Raw genomic sequence first — 18,120 nt, 5'->3', positions numbered from 1 at the left:
GATCCCACATACAGACCGGCCTCTCACTGGCTGAGCGAGGTGCGGGTGCGACACCGAGGGTTGCAATCCCGTTGCCGGTCCCGGTCTGGTACGGGTGCGACACTGAGGGTTGCGATCCGTTGCCGGTCACGAAAAAAGACAAAAAGGAAAAAAATAAATAAATAAACCATCACATCGTCACATATTGGTATTGCAGTGTCAGAGATAAAGTTAATCGAGTCACCAACTGCTAGGAAATGGCTCAAAGATTCTTTATTGGGGACTACAGCTAGAAAGCTGATCATGTGTTTCTTTCTTTTTCTTTCTTTCTTTCTTTTTTTTTTTTTTAATTTCCCAGAGCTGATCTTTTGTTTTCTTTTATTCTCTTTTCCTGACAGGGCTGTGATGACCACATAATCTGACCACAGATGTTTATTTAGCAATGTTCTTATTTGTGGTCATCGATCTGATGGTTTATCTTATTTGACCAGTTGTACAGACATAGGTGTAGTAAGCAGTACTGATTCATTCACAATCACCTCTTTGTGTGGTTATCAAAAGGAGAGCTATATGATATTGAATCTTGAGAGTTAACTTTTGTTTCATAGTCACTTCTTTGTGGCAGAAATATTTTATTCCCATTCAGCTCACCTTCTGGAATCAGTAACCCAGAACTTTCCGAGTCAAATTATTCCATATCTCTGAGCTCCAAGTTTTCATTGCTCCTGGTTATGGTGCCTGTAGGGCTGGGATTTTGTAAACCATGCAGCATGAACCACCCCAGGGTCCTGGGAGGATGTCACAGCCATCAGTTCCATGTATGAAATGAACTTGTTCTTTAATGAGCTTGTCATTCCTAATTAAATTATATTTGTCTTTAATTGTAACATCTCCGGCATAGTCATGGTTACAGATTTGATTTACTCAATTACATTCTGGTAGGGAGGAGCAGAGTTTCTAGTTCAATCAATACCATGAAAACCTATGGTTAATGAAAGTACACCGATTAGTAAAGGCACTTTATATATTATTTAACTATTGCTTTAAGTCGTCATGTCAACCCAGACCAATCAACGTATGTTGCTGTATTTACAGGACTATTATTACTGCATTTTCCTAATTTATTATCTTATCCTCTGTTTTAAGAATTTTCAAATGATTTTTTTTTACAAATTCTGAAGGATTAACTAGAACAAGATTTCATTTAAAGAATATTTCATTCTAGATTTTACAAGCATAACCTGGTAGATCAAGCATTAAAGACAAAAACAGTAGAAAGAAGGCTACATGCCCAATTCAAAATAGAATGTTAACCACAATTAAATTTGTTTTATTTATTCTAATCCTTGTTTTGTTGATCTTGGATTAGTAGTTGGAGTATAAAACTCAGTTAGTTTATATAGGAATGATTGTAACCAAGAGGCTGTTGTCATTGTGTCAAGTGCCAAGAGTAACTAATAGAGTCCTTTAATCAGGCTGTTATGTTGCTTCTTCCAGCAGACACATCACTGTCCTGTGGCTTTAGCAGGGGTCTGAGGCATGTGTGAGAGAAAACCAGAAACCACCTGTTGTTGATAAGGCTGAATAGCTCTGGTTATTCACTCATCATAACCAATAACATCAAAATTGAGCCAAGAGTTCCATTTATCCATTTCATTTAGAGAATAGAAAAGTTACAACGATTTCTTGAAACAGAAAATGTTCACACACATAGAACAAAAGAATCCCATTGAACTTGAGCAAGCTGGACAATTCAGGGAGAATTTATGACTGGATTTCTTTCTATTTCATATATGCCATTTTTTTTGTAGTGCTTATTAAGTCCAATGTAAGTCAAATCAGGAGATAAACTTTAAGATTTATCAATGCCTTATTGTCATCACATGAACTTTTTAAATCATCCTTATGTTTACCTGGTGTTTACCTGGCACATTTCTGTATTTCTATGGGATTTCTCTAATTTTCAACTTTTTACTTTGAAATAATTATAGATTTACAGGAAGTTGCAAAGATGGCACAGAGAGATCTCATGCATCCTTCACCCAGTTTCCATCAATGGCTACCTCTTGTTAACTATAATACAATATTAAAATCAGGAAATCAACATTACAGTATGTAGGTACAGTACACTGTCATCTTATCACATGTGTAGGTTTGTGTAAACATCACCACCATTAAGATACACAACTGTTTCATCAACCCAACAATATTTGTTATACTACTCCTTCGTAATCATCTGTACCCCCCATCCCAAACTCTTGGCAACCACGAATTTGTTTTTTATCTCCATAATTTTATTATTTCAAGGATGTTATATAAATGAAATAATGGAATCTTATAGTATGTATTCTTTTGAGATTGGCTTTTTTTTTTAACTTAATACACAGCTATTGAGATCTATTCAGGTTGTAGTATGAATTGTTCCTTTTTATTGCTGAGTAGTATTTTATCTATTTTATGTTGGAAATAAAAAACTCATGCACTCATAACCTTCCAGATGTTCCCAGACATCAGAGAGTCCCAGACAAGTCATAAGAGATCTTTCCCATGTCAATAAACATTAAACTTTTAAAATTACCAAGCAATACCATCTTGAATGCTTCACCAGTTTGATCTGTAAGCCACATAAAACAGTTTTGTTATTTTTATTTTTAAAACTTTTTTGGCGTCTGGCCAGTACAGGGATCAAACCCTATGATAAATCAATTTATTCATAGTAAACAAATTTACTATGAATATTTATGAGATGCAAAGCTAATTGTCACCCCTCATGCCCATGATGTCAGGGCCAGATTCATATTGGCAACATATCCATTACCAGAAATTGCATTTTTACCATGTATCCCCCACCTAATTATCACCAATATCCCTCCCCCTCCCCCTCCCCCTCTCCCCCCAACTCCACTTTGGAGCCCAGGGAATGTTCTCTCCCTCTACAAGACCAATGCACTACTGTGTGCTTTCTTTCCTTCCTTCTTTCTTTCTTAGCTCCCACATATGAGTGAGCCCATGCAGTATTTATCCCTCTGTGCTTTGCTTATTTCACTCAACATAAGTTTCTCCAGGCTCATCCATGTTGTTTGTAATGGGAGTATTTCATTCCTTTTTATGGCAGAGTAGTATTCCATGGTGTATATATACCACAGTTTCCTTATCCAATCATCCATCACTGGACATTTAGGTTGGTTCCAAATCTTGGCTATTGTAAACAGAGATACAATGAGCATGGTAGTGCAGGTGTCCCTTCAACATGATGATTTCCATTCCTCTGGGTATATACCCAGAAGTGGGATTGCTGGATCGTATGGAAGTTGTTTGAAAAACCTCCATACTGTTTTCCATAGTGGTTGTACTCATTTACAGTCCCTCCAACAGCGTAGGAGTGTTCCCTTCTCTCCATACCCTCGCCAGCATTTGTTATTCACTGTTGTTTTGATTATAGCCAGTCTAACTGGGGTGAGGTGTTATCTCAATGTAGTTTTAATTTGCATTTCCCTGATGACTAGTGATGTTGAGCATTTTTTCATGTATCTGTTGGCCTTTTGTATGTTTTCCTTTGAAAAATGTCTATTCAACTCCTTTGCCCATTTTTTGACTGGGTTATTTGTTTTTTTACTTATACTTGCTTGAGTTCTATATATATTCTGGATATTAATCCCTTGTTGGATGCATAGTTAGCAAAAATTTTCTCCTACTCTGTAGGTTGTCATTTCACTCTCTTGATTGTTTCCTTTGCTATGCAGAAGATTTTTAGTTTGATATAATTCCATTTGTTTATTTTTTCATTTGCTGCTTCTGCTTTCTGTCTCATGTTCATAAAGCCTGTGCCCAGACCTAATTGCTGAAGTGTTTCACCTATATTTTCCCTTAGTAATTTTATAGTTTCAAGTCTTATACTTAAGTCTTTAATCCATTTTGAGTTGATTTTAGTGTATGGTGAGAGATGCATATCTAGTTTTGTTCTTCTGCCTACGGATACCCAGTTTTCCCAGCACCACTTGTTGAAGAAGCAGTCTTTTCCCCAATGTAGATTTTTGTTGCCTTTGTCCAATATCAAATGGCTATAAGCCTGAAGGGTGATTTCTGCGTTCTCAATTCTACTCCACTGGTCTGAATGTCTGTTTTTATACCAGTTCCATACTGTTTTGGTTACAATAGCTTTGTAGTATAATTTGGAGTAAGGTAGTGCTATGCCTCCAGCTTTATTTATTTCTTTATTTATTTATTTCTCAGGATTGCTTTAGCTATTCAGGGTCTTATGCTTTTCCATATTAAAGTAGAAACTTTGCATATGTTTTTTCCCCTTTGATTATAGACTCTCTGCTAAAATGAAATATTCTTATAGTGCAAAAATGAGATTTTTATAATAAATTAAGCTCTAAACATTTCCCCCAAAAAGAAAGGAGAGATTAAAAAGTGCCAGCCACATTGCAGATAGAGCTATGACTATCTACAGAGCATCGTAAAAGATTAACCTTCCATTGTTAGAGAGAAAGCTTTTTTCACATTTACCTACATACATCCAATCACACAGAAATCAGCCCTTTACTTTTACACCTTCAACCATTGATCAAAAGTAAATTTTGATCAGGAAGAGGATTCTGGGATGATAGAGAAGTAGGAGACACCAGGAGTCTGTCTCTTCACCTAGACAACAATCACATTAGCAGAATTTGTCTGATGTAACTATTTTAGAACTCTGGTGTCTATTGAAAGCTCACAACTTCCAGAGGAAGGCTTGGACAGAAAATTGTGCTTAATTTTGGTCTGTTTCAGTTCTTAGTTCAGCAGCAGCTACCCACCCCTCAGCCTTGTGACAGGCAGCTGTGTACATGTTCCTGGAGCAGCCTATGTACAGCTGGCAAAAGCCAGCATTGGTGCAAAATACCCTGTCCTCCAAATATTGGGGATAATGCTTTCTACTGATTTCTACTTTTGATCACAGAGATACAGACAGAGAGGCTGGCAACCACTGTTGCATACACAAACACACACACACACACACACCATGGCGGCAAGTCCCCTCTCCCTTTGGCTAAAGTGATTTCCAGAGGATTTAATGGGCTTGCACCCCACCCAGCCTCAACTTTATTTTTTTCTTTTCCCCCTTTTGGGAGCCAGTCATTAAAGATGAAGACATTCAAAAGCAAGTGTATACATGGGGGAAATTAAAAAGTCACTGTGCATGCCCAGGAAGAGGTGCAGGCCCAAAAAAGCTCTGAGAATACCTTAATTTTATATCTTAGGCTGACCCTCAGCACTGAGACAACCTACAACAATCAAAAAACAAAAACAAAAAGATGTTAAATGCTGAGGAAGAGGAAGAATCTGATTTCCAAAGTTACAACATTATTAGATTCAAATTTCCAGTTTTCAACAAAAACAAACAAAAAACCCCCACAATACATACAAAGAAACAGCTAAGTATGAGCACTCCAAAGGAAAAAATTACCATCAGAAACTGTCCCACTGAGAAAGACCAGATGGCAGACTTACTAAACAATTGTCTTAAATATGCTCAAAGAATTAAAGAAAAACATGGAGAAAGTTAAGAAAGTGAAGCATGAACAAATTGGAAATATCAATAAAGAGATAAAAAAGCTAAAAATAAATCAGAAAGAAATTCTAGAGCTGAAAAGTACAACTAAAGTGAAAAATTCACTACAGGAATTCAAAGGCAGATTTGAACAGGCAGAAGAAGGAATCAGCAAACTTGAAGATGGGTCATTTGAAATTACCAAGTTTGAAGAACAGTAAGACAAATGGTGGAAGAAAAGAAACAGAGATTAAGGGATATATAGGACACCATGAAGAGGACCAGCCTACACACTGTGAGAGACACAGAGGGAGAAGAAAGAGACAAAAGAGAAGAGAGATTATTAGAGGAAATAATGGCTGGAAACTTACCAAATTTGATGAAAGGCATGAATATAAACATCCAAGAAGCTGCATGAGATCCTAATAGGATAAGCTCAAAGAGACTCACACTCAAACCACATTATAATCAAATTATCAAAAGACAAAGATAAAGAGATAATCTTGAAAGCATCAAGAGAGAAGGAACTCATCACATGATGAGAAGCAGACTTCTCATCAAAAACTTCAGAGGCCAGAAGTCAATGGGATGACATATCCACAGTGATAAAATTAAAAATGCTGTCAACAAAGAATACTGTATCTGGCAAAAATGTCATACAGAAGTGAGGGGGAAGTTAAAACATTCCCAGATAAGCATAAGCTGAGGGAGTCATTACCCCTAGACTCACTCTGCAAGAAATCCTAAAAGGAGTCCTGCAGGTTGAAATGAAAGAGCAGTAGACAGTATTTCAAAGCCATAGGAATAAATTAAAATCTCAGTAAAGGTAAATAAATGGGCAATTATAAAAGCTAGTATTATTGTAACAATGATTTGTAACTCCACTCTTTGTTTTGTACATAATTTGAGACTAATGCATTTTAAAAAAAAAATTATTTGTTTATGTTTTTGGACACACTATTTACAAAGATATAACTTTGTGAGATTAAAAATGAAAAGAGGTGGGATGGAGTGTAAATGAGCAGAGTTTGTGCACATTATTGAAGTAAACCTGGTACAAATTCAAATTAGTGTTACAACTTTGGGATGTTCAATGTAATCCCCATGGTAACCACAAAGAAAACAGGGAATCAAAACATTTCAACACACAAAAAAAATCAACTAAACACAAAAGAGACAGTAATGCAGGAAATGAGGGACAAAAAGCTATAAAGCGTGGAGAAAATAAATATAAAAATGGCAGAAGTAAGTCTCTCCTTACCAGTAATTACTTTAAATATAAATCATAGACAGAGAGTGACAGAATTCAGAGACAGAAAATGACAGAATTCATAAAAATATATGATTCAACTATATGTTGTCTTTAAGAGACTCACTTTAGATATAAAGACACAAATAAGTTGAAAGTGAAAGGATATTTGTACACCCAAGTTCATAGCATCATCATTCACTGTAGTTAAAATAAAGAGTCAAGCCAATTGTCCGTCGACAGGTGACTAGATAGCAAATTGTGGTATATAACTCTAATGGAATATCATTCAGCTTTAAGAAGAAAGTTCTGACATATGCTACAATATGAATGAACCTTGAAGACATTATGCTAAGTAAAATAACCCAGTCACAAAAAAGACAAATGCTGTATAATTCTGCTTGTTTGAGGTCCCCAGAGAAATCATATTCATAGAAACAGAAAGTAGAATGGGTTGCCAAGGGCTGAGGGTAGGTGGGGTGAGGAGTTACTGTTCAGTGGTTATAAAGTTTCAGTTTTGCATGATGAAAAGAGTTCTAAAGATGGATGGTAGCAACGGTTATACAACAGTGTGAATGCACTTAATATCACTAAACCATATGCTTAGAAATGGATAAGATGAGCTGGCTGGAGAGCTCAGTTGGTTAGAGTGTGGTGCCGATAACAACAAGGTCCAGGGTTCGACTCCTGTACCAGCCAGCTGCCAAAGGAAAAAAAAAAGGATGAGATGGTAAGTTTTATGTTTTGTGTATTTTATCACAATAAGAAAAGTGTTTTTTAAAAAAGTAAATAGAGAATCTAGAAAAACTCACAGGTCAGTTTCAGCAGTTCCAGAACAAAGACCAGCTACAAAGAGGACTCTATCAATGACCAAAAGAGGTATATATAATCAGCATAGGAAGGGACTCAAGTGATTTCCCTGTTGTCTGCCACCTTGCAGAGAGCAGGTGGTTATACCACAAAACCACTACTCAACATTCCTACCACCGATAAGGAAACTAAGTGGTGGTGTGCACATCAGTATGAGAAATAAGCCCAATCCAGAAGTAGAAACAGTCACCAATACAATACAGAGACAGAAGCACAGCTCTAGTACCCCATCATGAAATCCCCCTCAGCCCCGGCCTGCACAAGAGCATTGCAAGGAGTGGCCTTCATGGGAAACCCAGTTTGTTTAGGTGTCCTGAGTCCACTGGGTGCCTTGGTGCAACCAATAGCTCGTAACAGAAGACTCCAAAACAAACAAATAAACAAACAAAAAAACATTATATATAAAGACATAAAGAGACAATTTTTACTTGCAATTTTTCAAGAAAGTCTGAATTTAGAAAACTGCTTCACCAAATACTAAGTACTGGTATTTGGAGGGAAACACACACAGAGACACACACAGAAAAGGGTAGAAAAGTTACCAGGTTGCACTGATGGAAACATTAGTTATTCCACGCAATTATATCCTCCATGGTTGTCTCATATTGGGATTGCAAAAGTCAGGGACAAAGTCATTTTCATTAGGGACTAAGTAACTCAGAGAAATGGCCCAAGGATTCATTCCTATTGGGAACTTCATTAAGATACAGTGACCTGTCTGGTGGTAGTTGTGATGAGGTTGTGTTTTGTTTCGCTTTGATCTGGGAGAGCAGCATGCTCTTCCATTGAGAGGTGAGATTCCATGAGGGTGGGTCATGGGAGGTGCGTTTACACAGGTGCAGGGCACAGTATCCACTTTGCTTTCACAAATCCAGGTGTCCTTCAAACCTGATGACCTGCTGTCTCTCATATAACTAACTTTGCCTGTTTTCCTTTGTGTGAAAAAGTAAAATAAAATCCAACTTGTCCGTTATTTTTAAGCTTTAAAATTTACTTGGTTTTCACTGCCTACTTCATTGTCCAGCTAGAAATCTCTGAATCACCTTTCCCTCTGCACTAAGTTTCTGTTGCTTATTACTGAATACCTGAAACTGGGTAATTTATAAAGAAATGAAATTTATTTTTCACAGTTCCAAAGGCCAGGAAGTCCAAGGTCCGGGGAACAGATCTGATGAGGGCCTTGTTCTTGGTGACGACTCTCTGCAGCAATGCAGGGTGTCACATGGTGAGAGAAGTGGGCTGAGCAAGAGAGCTAAACTTCTCACTCGCTCTCCTTATAAAGCCATCAGAACCACGCCCATTACTCCATGAATGAATCAATCCATTCACAAGGACACAGTCCTCACAATCTAATGGCCTCTTAAAGGTCCCACCTTTCAAGTACCATATTTGGATTTCCCAACCTCTTAACACTGTTACAATTGAGATCAACTTCCCAATACATGAACTTTTGGGGAACTGTCTGTTACCTCAGCATTTCATTGGACCCTCAGCCCTGTCAGCTGCATCTCAGGAATCTCCATCATGGTTGCTGTCCCATCCTCAGTCTCCCTGTGGCCACCTCTTTGTAGTCACAGGACCTTGTTATTTTGGTCCTGAAATATTACAGCCGTCTGACAAATGGTGTCAGCAGCATGAATCACTCTATGACTTTCAGTCTGTGTCATACCTTTCACTTATTTTTAAACCAAATTAAGTCAAGAAGAAGGGAAAGTGGTCATTTATCTGTGGTGGTTGCTGGTGCCACTGCCTCTTTTGTGGGCTTGAGCAGCTCATTCTGTGACAGGCACCTCCTCTGCCTCATACCAGCCTCAACCCCAGGGCCCTACTGAGCTCCAGGTGCCCTTATGTCCCTGAGCCCATGTAGAACCTCCTGCTTATTCTTTCTCCAGGTTCCTAGAGAGACAGCCTTCATCTGATGGCCCAGCTACTCCCCTCCTTAACCCTAGAAGAACCACACCTCCATCCATTTCTGTCCCTAAAAAGAAAAGAAAGGCAAACAACTATTTGATCACCTTGATGCTGCTAAGCTGTGAAAATAAAAGTTTGGTCCACCCATCTTGCAACTTATCTTTATTGTCATGGCAACACAAAAAGGGAACTAACTCCTTTCACCTCTGAAAAAATCTCAGCCCTGATGGGGTGGGGGGAAGAGGGGGCAAGATTTCTCTTACTGGGTAACAAGAATAGCCTTTTAGCTCTTTCTAGAGTTTAGAAACTTGAGGAAGAAAGAAAGTAATAGTTACAGACACATCGGCCTTGCAGTGCAGTGCTGATCATTTCAGTAGAAGTTCAGAGGGAGAGAACTTTATTGTCAAGAGACAGATTACATTTTCCTCCCACCTTCAATCTTAGTATTCTGAAATCTTCCTTCTTAATGCACCAGAATTCTCTTTGTAATACATTGATTTGACCTTGTCATTCCCTGATTTCCAGAACATACCCTAACTGACCACCTCCTGTGTCAAGCCTTCTGTAACAGCCCCAGTCCAATCTAATTTCTCTCTTCTCTGAACTGCTGTTATAAACATGAAACACAAGGTCATTTGTGGTTGTAATTATTCTATGTTCCATATTTTCTTTTTTTTCCCCCAATTAGCCTGAAAATTTCTAAACACCAAAAAAAGCTTAAAAGCTTACCTTGCTACCCAAATTGCCTGTGAAGTTAGGATTCAAATTTCAGTGTGAGAAAACAGCTCTTTTCAGCACATAATCAAAGGCTTAAAAGAAATGTATTGCCCTTAAAATAACAAACTTTGCTCAGAGGTCTTCTTCCCTATAAAATAATTTTGCTTGATTTGTTTCTCCACTTGGATGGTCAGAAATATGGACTAAAATGTAACCCTTCAAAATAGAGCGTTAAGTAGACTAAATGAAAACTCTCTAATTGCCTAGTAAAATGTCACTGAACTGTATTGGAAATATTAGAAATAAAATAATTTCAATGAGTTTCCCCAACCGTCAAGTTGTGATAAGTTGAATACAGCAGTGACTCCTGCTCTTTCCCACATCATGGGGCACATGGACAATGATGGCATTTGTACAGCACACTGGGGTGAGTGGAAGAGGCTGCTCTGCAGGGCTTGGCTGTCCCTGCCTCCTGAATATTACAGGGACATCTCACCCAGGGCTCACAAGTTGGGAAGCCATGGAGGATGAACCCACATCTTCAAATTATCTGACATAATTTTAGAAGTAATAGTAGCAATGAAAACTGAAAACTGCTGCAGCCAAATCCTTTCCCTCTCCTCATTTTTGTTTTTAACCTTGAGAATGTGCAAGGTCACAAAACCAGTCTTCTATACTCAGTCAAGAGTGTGAATGTCCCCGTTAGTACAACAATTGAAATATTTTTCAATTCTGTTGCCTTCCTCCATCATCTCCCTTATAAAGAAAAGGATAAAAGAAAACACATCCATCTTCTCACCTTTATGGAACTCAAATGTGTCTTCTGATGGTTTGTGGCATTTAAGAAACTGACAGAATCTCCAGCAGGCTGAGCTCAACAAAAGTAAACTCTTAGCCAGAGTTGAATCTGATTTAATGATAAATACAGAAAGCAAGTTTCTCAGAAGACTATCCATGCACAGAGTACCTTCTGCAAATTATTTTAGGCACTGTCATTAGAAAATAAGTATGCTACACTTGGGCCTTTGCAGGCAAACCATTTTTGCCAGACACTTCCTTAGGTATCATCAAGTGAATGAAGACACTTTTCTATTTCAGTAATTTAAACATCAGCATTTTCTGTCCGAGCTAAAATAAGGCACCTAAACATAGGATAAGAGCAGATACCAAAATTACAAGGGCTTATGTTTTATTTATTACTGCCTGGAATTAAGATATCATTGCCTATTCCCATGGGGTTCTATTTCCTGCCCCCGGCACTGTGCACCAGAGAATTAAACAGCAAAAGAAGATATCAATTACAGATATGTAGGGAGTTAAAATATCTCAGATGGCTCTTAGGAGCTAGCTAAATATATCTAATTGGGGGATGGGAAACAAGGAAGGGATCTAACTTTGGACACTTGCCAATTCCATCTGAAAAATTTAACAGCCAACTTTGCTACAGGCATTCATTTACTTACTTCCAGAAGTAAATTAAAGAAACAGAATTGGAAGCCACAGGTGGGAAAAATTAATTGCCTTGTAGGGTTATTAGTGGTACCTAATGTGCTTTATAAACTAATAGTACTCCATAAATATGTCATTGTAAGTACCTTTCTCATTGGCACTAGCCAGATTAATAAGATAATGTGAATTAAGGAAAAAGAATTGGATTTCATTTTATTTTTCATACAAAAACATGCGAAATAAATCAATGTTATAGGGTAGAACCATACAATAAAATCCCATCAGAGAGACAAACAGATCATCGGGTTACCCTAGTTCAAAGGCTCTCTAGTTACATGTTAATTGTCAGGTTCCTCTCCCCTGCTTTCAGTGTTTCTCTTTGCTTTACCAAGGTCAGAACTCAGAACTCACATATATGATCATGTTTTCCACATATTCGGGATTTGCTTGTTAAATAATACAGGTTCCAACATAGCTCCCATTAAGGTATTTTTGAGGGTTATGTTAGAATCACCATACATTTTCTTGACTTCCATGAACATTAAGCAGAAGCCTAGTAATAGGTAACATCTATCAAGTCCAGTGTCCTTGTTAATCGACATGTGTTAAATAGTTTCCATAGGCTTACTCATTTCTTTTTTACAACAACCTTGTAAGATGGGTACCATTATTGTTCTTGATTTACAGATGAAGAAAACTGAGACTTAGAGGCATGAAATAACTTGCTCAGAGATTCAATCCCATGACTCTCTAGCATTGAAGTCCGTGCATGTGCCATGAGGAAATACTGTTTTCTCTGTATATGTGTCCACGGTTACCCAATAGAGAACTTTCAGTGATGGGAAACAGACGATACTACATTGACATGGCCTCTTGTAGTCTCTTCTCCTCCCATGTAACCACCTCTCCTTCTGCCCTCTTCTTCCATCTTAATCTCCTTTCAACTCTTCTCTTCATATTCTTTTCCAAAGGCAAATACGCCATGCGAGACCTAGTCCACAGGCTTCCAGGCGGAAACAACAGCAACAATGCAGTGAGCAAGGCCATGTCGGATGACACCGTGACAGCTGTCTGCTGCACCCTGCACGAAGTGATCACCAAGAACATGGAGAACGCCAAGGCCTTACGGGATGCCGGTGGCATCGAGAAGTTGGTGGGCATCTCCAAGAGCAAAGGAGATAAGTAAGTTGCATGGCGACGTCATCTCTATGCATTGGTAGCATTGCTTCTAAATGTGTGTCTCCTGTTGTAGGTGGTGCTACTGAATGTCACTGGAAAACATTTGTCTCTAATAATCTGGACAAGGGAAACAGCAAATTGTTTCCTGTCTTCCCACCCCACAATGAAAGCTGATCTTACTAGTAATTTTGATTTGATGAATAACTCATGAGTTGGTGACTACTGCAATATTGGTACGATAGACTTGACAATCCAGCCTGCATGCTAGTGTATTCCTTCAACTTGCAAGAGACAACTAGCTGAACCTGGATACGTTAAGGGACTTTGTTGTCATTGTCATTCCTCTGTGGTTGCAAGCCTGTGTGCTGCTGAGTCTCCACACCCTTCTGCTCTGTGCCTCTTCAGCTCTGCACAGCAACTCAAGTCCCCTTTGCCAATATCACAGTAGTCACCAAGTGCTAGCAAGTCACCATGCAGGGAGGAAGGGGAAGAAGACAGTGTGATGGAGTCAGGGAGAACTCAGTGCCCTCCCTTGCTAGCTGTGAGATTTGGGGCAAAATATTTCATTTCACAAGTCGTTATGCCTATACTTGCCAATCTAAAACTGGGGGAGAGGCTGTCATAATATATTATCTGGAAGAATGATAATCATAACCTAAAGAATGAATAGAAGTTTCCCATTTTTGTGGGGGTGGTGATAGCGAGGAAGAAGAGCTTTCAGGCAAATGGAATGAAAAGAGATAAGACTTGCTGTCAAAGCAAGGACACCACAACAGGAATGTCCCCCAGTTTGATTTTAGAACCAGTGGTATCTTATTGTATGCAACCAAAACTATCTTCATGAGCCAGAGTGGCAGTATATCAGCAACCTGTCAATTTTACAAAAACCTTCACTAACCTTAATTAAATTTTGCCTCCTGAAATTCCAGCAGTGTAATCAAATGATATTGAAAGAAGAAACCTTTTGTTATCAAGGGTCTGCTTCTTGATTTTTCATTTCCTTCCCCTCCATTCCTTTACATCTAAATGCTAAATGATTCTTCTTTTGTTATTAAAGAATGTGAGGGATGTACTTTGAGACTTTCTGGAAATTCTGTCTCATTATTTGACTTCATTCAGGATATTACCAATGTATTATAAAGGAAGTTTCAGGGTTTTTGTTTAAGCACCCTAAGTCTCCAAATAGGTTCAATCAACAATTCAGCATTAGGATTCAAGTACTTTCCTATGTCAGGTAGAGAACCCCCACTGGACTCATGTAGTAATTGTGCAGTGAAGATTGCTGGCTTGAACTATATCTTATGATATTGTACTTACAATAAAATGCTATACTACATAGGCAGGAAGCCACATGGTTTTCTTCTTTATATAGCCTCAGTAGACCTTTGGAATCTCTAATTGGAGTGCTTACCTGTTTAGGGCATTAAGAGTAATATGTTAATGCTTTTTAAAGCATATGTACCTACACACACAATAAAACCATAGCCCACAAAAGCAATCCGATACATTTGTCTGTATTAATGAGACATCCACAGGCTTAAGTCTTTTCTCTGACTTATAAGACTAGAGAGCTTTAAAGAGTGCTTGGCCATGTATCAATTCCCTCCACCTGTGTGAGATCCCTAGAGCAACAAGCATCACTCAATGGCCCATAAGGAGAAAAGATGCTCTAATGAGTCCTATGGTCAAAGAAAATTATTTGGTGGAATTAATTTTAAAAAATATTTAAGGAAATTATCTATGAAATACTTTATATCCTTATTGCCAATCCAGAAAATGGTCCTGTTAGGTCTGGTCCAATCTTGATTATTGTTAATGGGAAGTGTTTTTTTCACTGCAGATGATCTCATAAACTACCTTGAATTTGGCTGAAATTTTCTTTATGGAATAGTCACTTGTTTCATCTCACTGCTTCTTTCTCCACCCCACGACCCCCCCACCCCAACCCCAAGGCCAACGGCCTGGATTTAACAGGATGTGTTGTACTGGCTTGAAACAAGCATCTTCTAGTTACAGTTCTTCTGCCCAGTCAGTCCCATATACATTTTTTCATGTAGCTTATCTCTTTTTTTTTTATATACTGACTAATTTGGAGATCAAAACGAGGTTTTTATAGCTGCATATATCCTCATCTCCTACCTGGCCTTCACTTTGGTTATTGCTTTTCACTGCTCTTAAAACAAAATGAATCCAGAAGATTTGCTCCGAATCTTAGTGTGAAACCATTTATCACTCAATTCTGTTATGACAGTAGACACTGAGATTCCCATGAGCTTCTAGACATTTTTAATAAAATAGAAATTTTTTATTTATTTTAGAATTTTTGGAATTGGGGGTGACTTAATCATTGGAAATGGTAGGAATATCAATTTACCTGAGTTAATTTTTTTCAATGCTTACAAATCTGTCCACCCTAAATTGTCCTTAAAAATTTATTTCCAGAAACAAGTTCTGTCCAAACCTGACTTTTATTTGAGATAGCATAGGAAAACACATGGAAGAAACATGACTAGCTATGATTCTCCATTTTATGTTTTCATACATTTTATTACTAAATATATACAAGCTTAGATATGAAACGATGTTAATGAGTCAGACTGGCGAGTTGCAGATCACAGTACGTTGGAACTGTACCACTCACTGTTTCTTGCAAACACAGTCAGTGGGACTGGTGTTCTGGGATCCTGCTGCTGGCACTGTGTTGAACAGCCACAGTGAATTTCACCCACTGAGATCTTCAGCCATGCCCAATTCAATAGCTCTGGTGAAGATCAGATATTGTATAATTGTTATTAGATCCTACAGGAGTCTTACACTCACTATTTTGAAGCCTTCGTTAATTCATTCTTTCAGATCATTTTAAACACCCAGTATGGACATTCTATCATCTCCATCTGTTTCAAAAATACGTTTGTTTTTTTTAAATTTTAACAGTTATATAGGAAATAGTGTTGAATGTGTCACTTTATTTTGTCATAAGACAGAAAAGCTATTAACATTCCCAACTGCTACTTGTCAGTAAAGCACTGTGTGTTGTGGCTTACGTTATAATCACTTGTCACATTAGAAACACTCAATTGTTCCAGTCCTTCAATCAATAGTTACAGTTCTTCATGTAGAAGTTTCTATGGTACCAGTCTGATGGATAGATCAAAACTAAAGTCTAAAAAGAAAGCAATGTTTCCTTGACCTTCAGGTGTTGGTCTAACACTATGATATATTGGCATTTTAAATGAGATGTTAAAGCCTACTCTGTATTACACATTCACAGTCTCTCTCTATTTTGTAACTAAACACGAAGTGAAAACAAAAAAGGACACTGTGTCAGCGGAATTTTTGCAAACTAAATGTGTTTCAGCTACATTATCGCTACTTGAGTATTAGTAAGTGTTCCTCTAGAGCTGCTTGACTACTGTCATGAACAAATATTTTGCTAACAGTGATAACACACAATAAAACATAGCTTTTCATCTTTGTACAGCATTGATTATATAAAAATAAAGTGTACCTTTATCTGTATCCATGAAAAGATCTAAAGTTCTTTGTAAGTCAAAAGAATTTAATATTATATTGACAGCATGACACTATCATAAATTGTGAAATCACTTAGCAACCATTCATTTCAGTAAAAGAAAATATATGTTACTTAAATATAGCTAATCTTTCAAAAGAAAAAAACAGGAGTTTATAAGAAATCTATATATTTTTCTTTTTAAAATACTTGATATAAGTAATACATTTTCACACACAAAGTTGAATTCCATCTCAGTAATAATAAGAGTAAGAGTGACTGTTGCCCTTAAGTTAATGGATGAAAAAACCTTAAACTTAGTTGTTCTAAATGACAAACATGAAGATCCAGGAAAATAGCAGGCACCCTATCAACCATGTACTGGCATCTTATAATTTCATTTCAAAATGTGTGTCCTTGCAACATCTATTTACTTTGGCTCTCAAATATAGCCTTGACCTGACCCATCCAACTCTCTGCTCACTTTCTATTTCAAAGACCATTTTATTTCACAGGCATCCTTGGTCTCAATTCAGATGTTCTCTCTTCACAGGGCCTGAGAGCCCTGCTCCATGAATGAGCTTCAGGGGTGGTCATCTCGTTGGAGTCTTTGTGAATGGTTATATCCTGCCCAAAATTATTCACATGGACCAGACATCCACAGACTATATAACTCATGGGCCCAATCCCACTCATCACGTGTTTTTCATAAATAACATTTTATTGGAACCCAGTCACACCCATTCATTTATGTATTGTATTTATGACTCCTTTTATGCTCCAATAGCAGAGTTAAGTAGCTGCAACCAAGATCATATGGCCCAAAGCAGAGAATATTTGCTATCTGACCCCTCACAGAAAAATTGTGCCAGTCCTAAGGTAGACCATAATGTCAACAGCAGCCACCAGAGTTGTGCAGCTGGTTGGGAAACCAGCCCATTAGAACAAGAAATCCACAGGTAGTTAATAGTTTCTGTGAGCACTAGTCAAAGTGACTTCCAAGAATTTGGCTTAATTAAATCAATACAGATTTATTGACCTAGTCTCTGTTTTGTGGTTCAGCATGGCACTGAACTAAAAGGCAAAATATTTCATTGTATTTTCATAGGGATTTTAAATGTATGCAGACTCAGCATTTGATTACAAAATGGAATAGAAAGAAGAAAAACTGTAATGATTTGGAAGGGCTGGATTCAGGGGTTTTAATGACATTGTTGTGTAACACACAGAAAATGGTAAAGAACCAATACTCCAAAGGTTTGTGTGACCCTGGATTTTTACTATGGTCCAGAGGACAGTCCTTGAAGTATGTGGGGGGCCTTATTTTATAGCAGCTCACACAGGCGCATTCCTCTGTACACATGGGAGAGTGTGCGTACGCACACGTCTTGTGCTGTCCATCAGCACAAATGGAGAGAAATCGCCTGCACTCATGCAGGCATGTGCACTATGCGTGCTCTCAGGCCTCAGTTGAGGCAGCATCTTTTTCTTCTTACTATGCAGATGTTACATGACGCTGCCATTAAAACCCGTGAATCCAGCCCTTCCTAATGGCTGTCTTTTTTTTCTTTTTTTTTTTTTTTTTTTTTTTTGTCTTTTGTCTTTTTCCGTGTCCGGCAACGGATCGCAACCCTCAGTGTTGCCCCCGTACCGGACCGGGGACCGGCAACGGGATTGCAAGCCTCGGTGTTGCTCCCGCGCCTCGCTCAGCCAGTGAGC

General features: G+C 38.1%; 1 protein-coding gene across 1 annotated transcript in view; it reads left to right on the top strand.

Moving 5' to 3' along the window:
• Positions 1 to 18,120, top strand: part of CTNND2 (catenin (cadherin-associated protein), delta 2) — a 449,347-nt gene that overhangs the window by 379,861 nt on the left and 51,366 nt on the right. Inside the window, exon 12 of the mRNA XM_008568289.1 lies at positions 12,683 to 12,893. Within this exon, the coding sequence (XP_008566511.1) occupies positions 12,683 to 12,893 (211 nt within the window). The remainder of the gene's footprint in view (positions 1 to 12,682; positions 12,894 to 18,120) is intronic.

Source organism: Galeopterus variegatus, unplaced genomic scaffold (assembly GCF_000696425.1).
Source record: "Galeopterus variegatus unplaced genomic scaffold, G_variegatus-3.0.2 Scaffold394, whole genome shotgun sequence".
NCBI classification, from domain to species: Eukaryota; Metazoa; Chordata; class Mammalia; order Dermoptera; family Cynocephalidae; genus Galeopterus; species Galeopterus variegatus.
The sequence above is the reverse complement of the archived record's forward strand: the minus strand, read 5'-3'. Positions and strand labels throughout refer to the sequence as shown.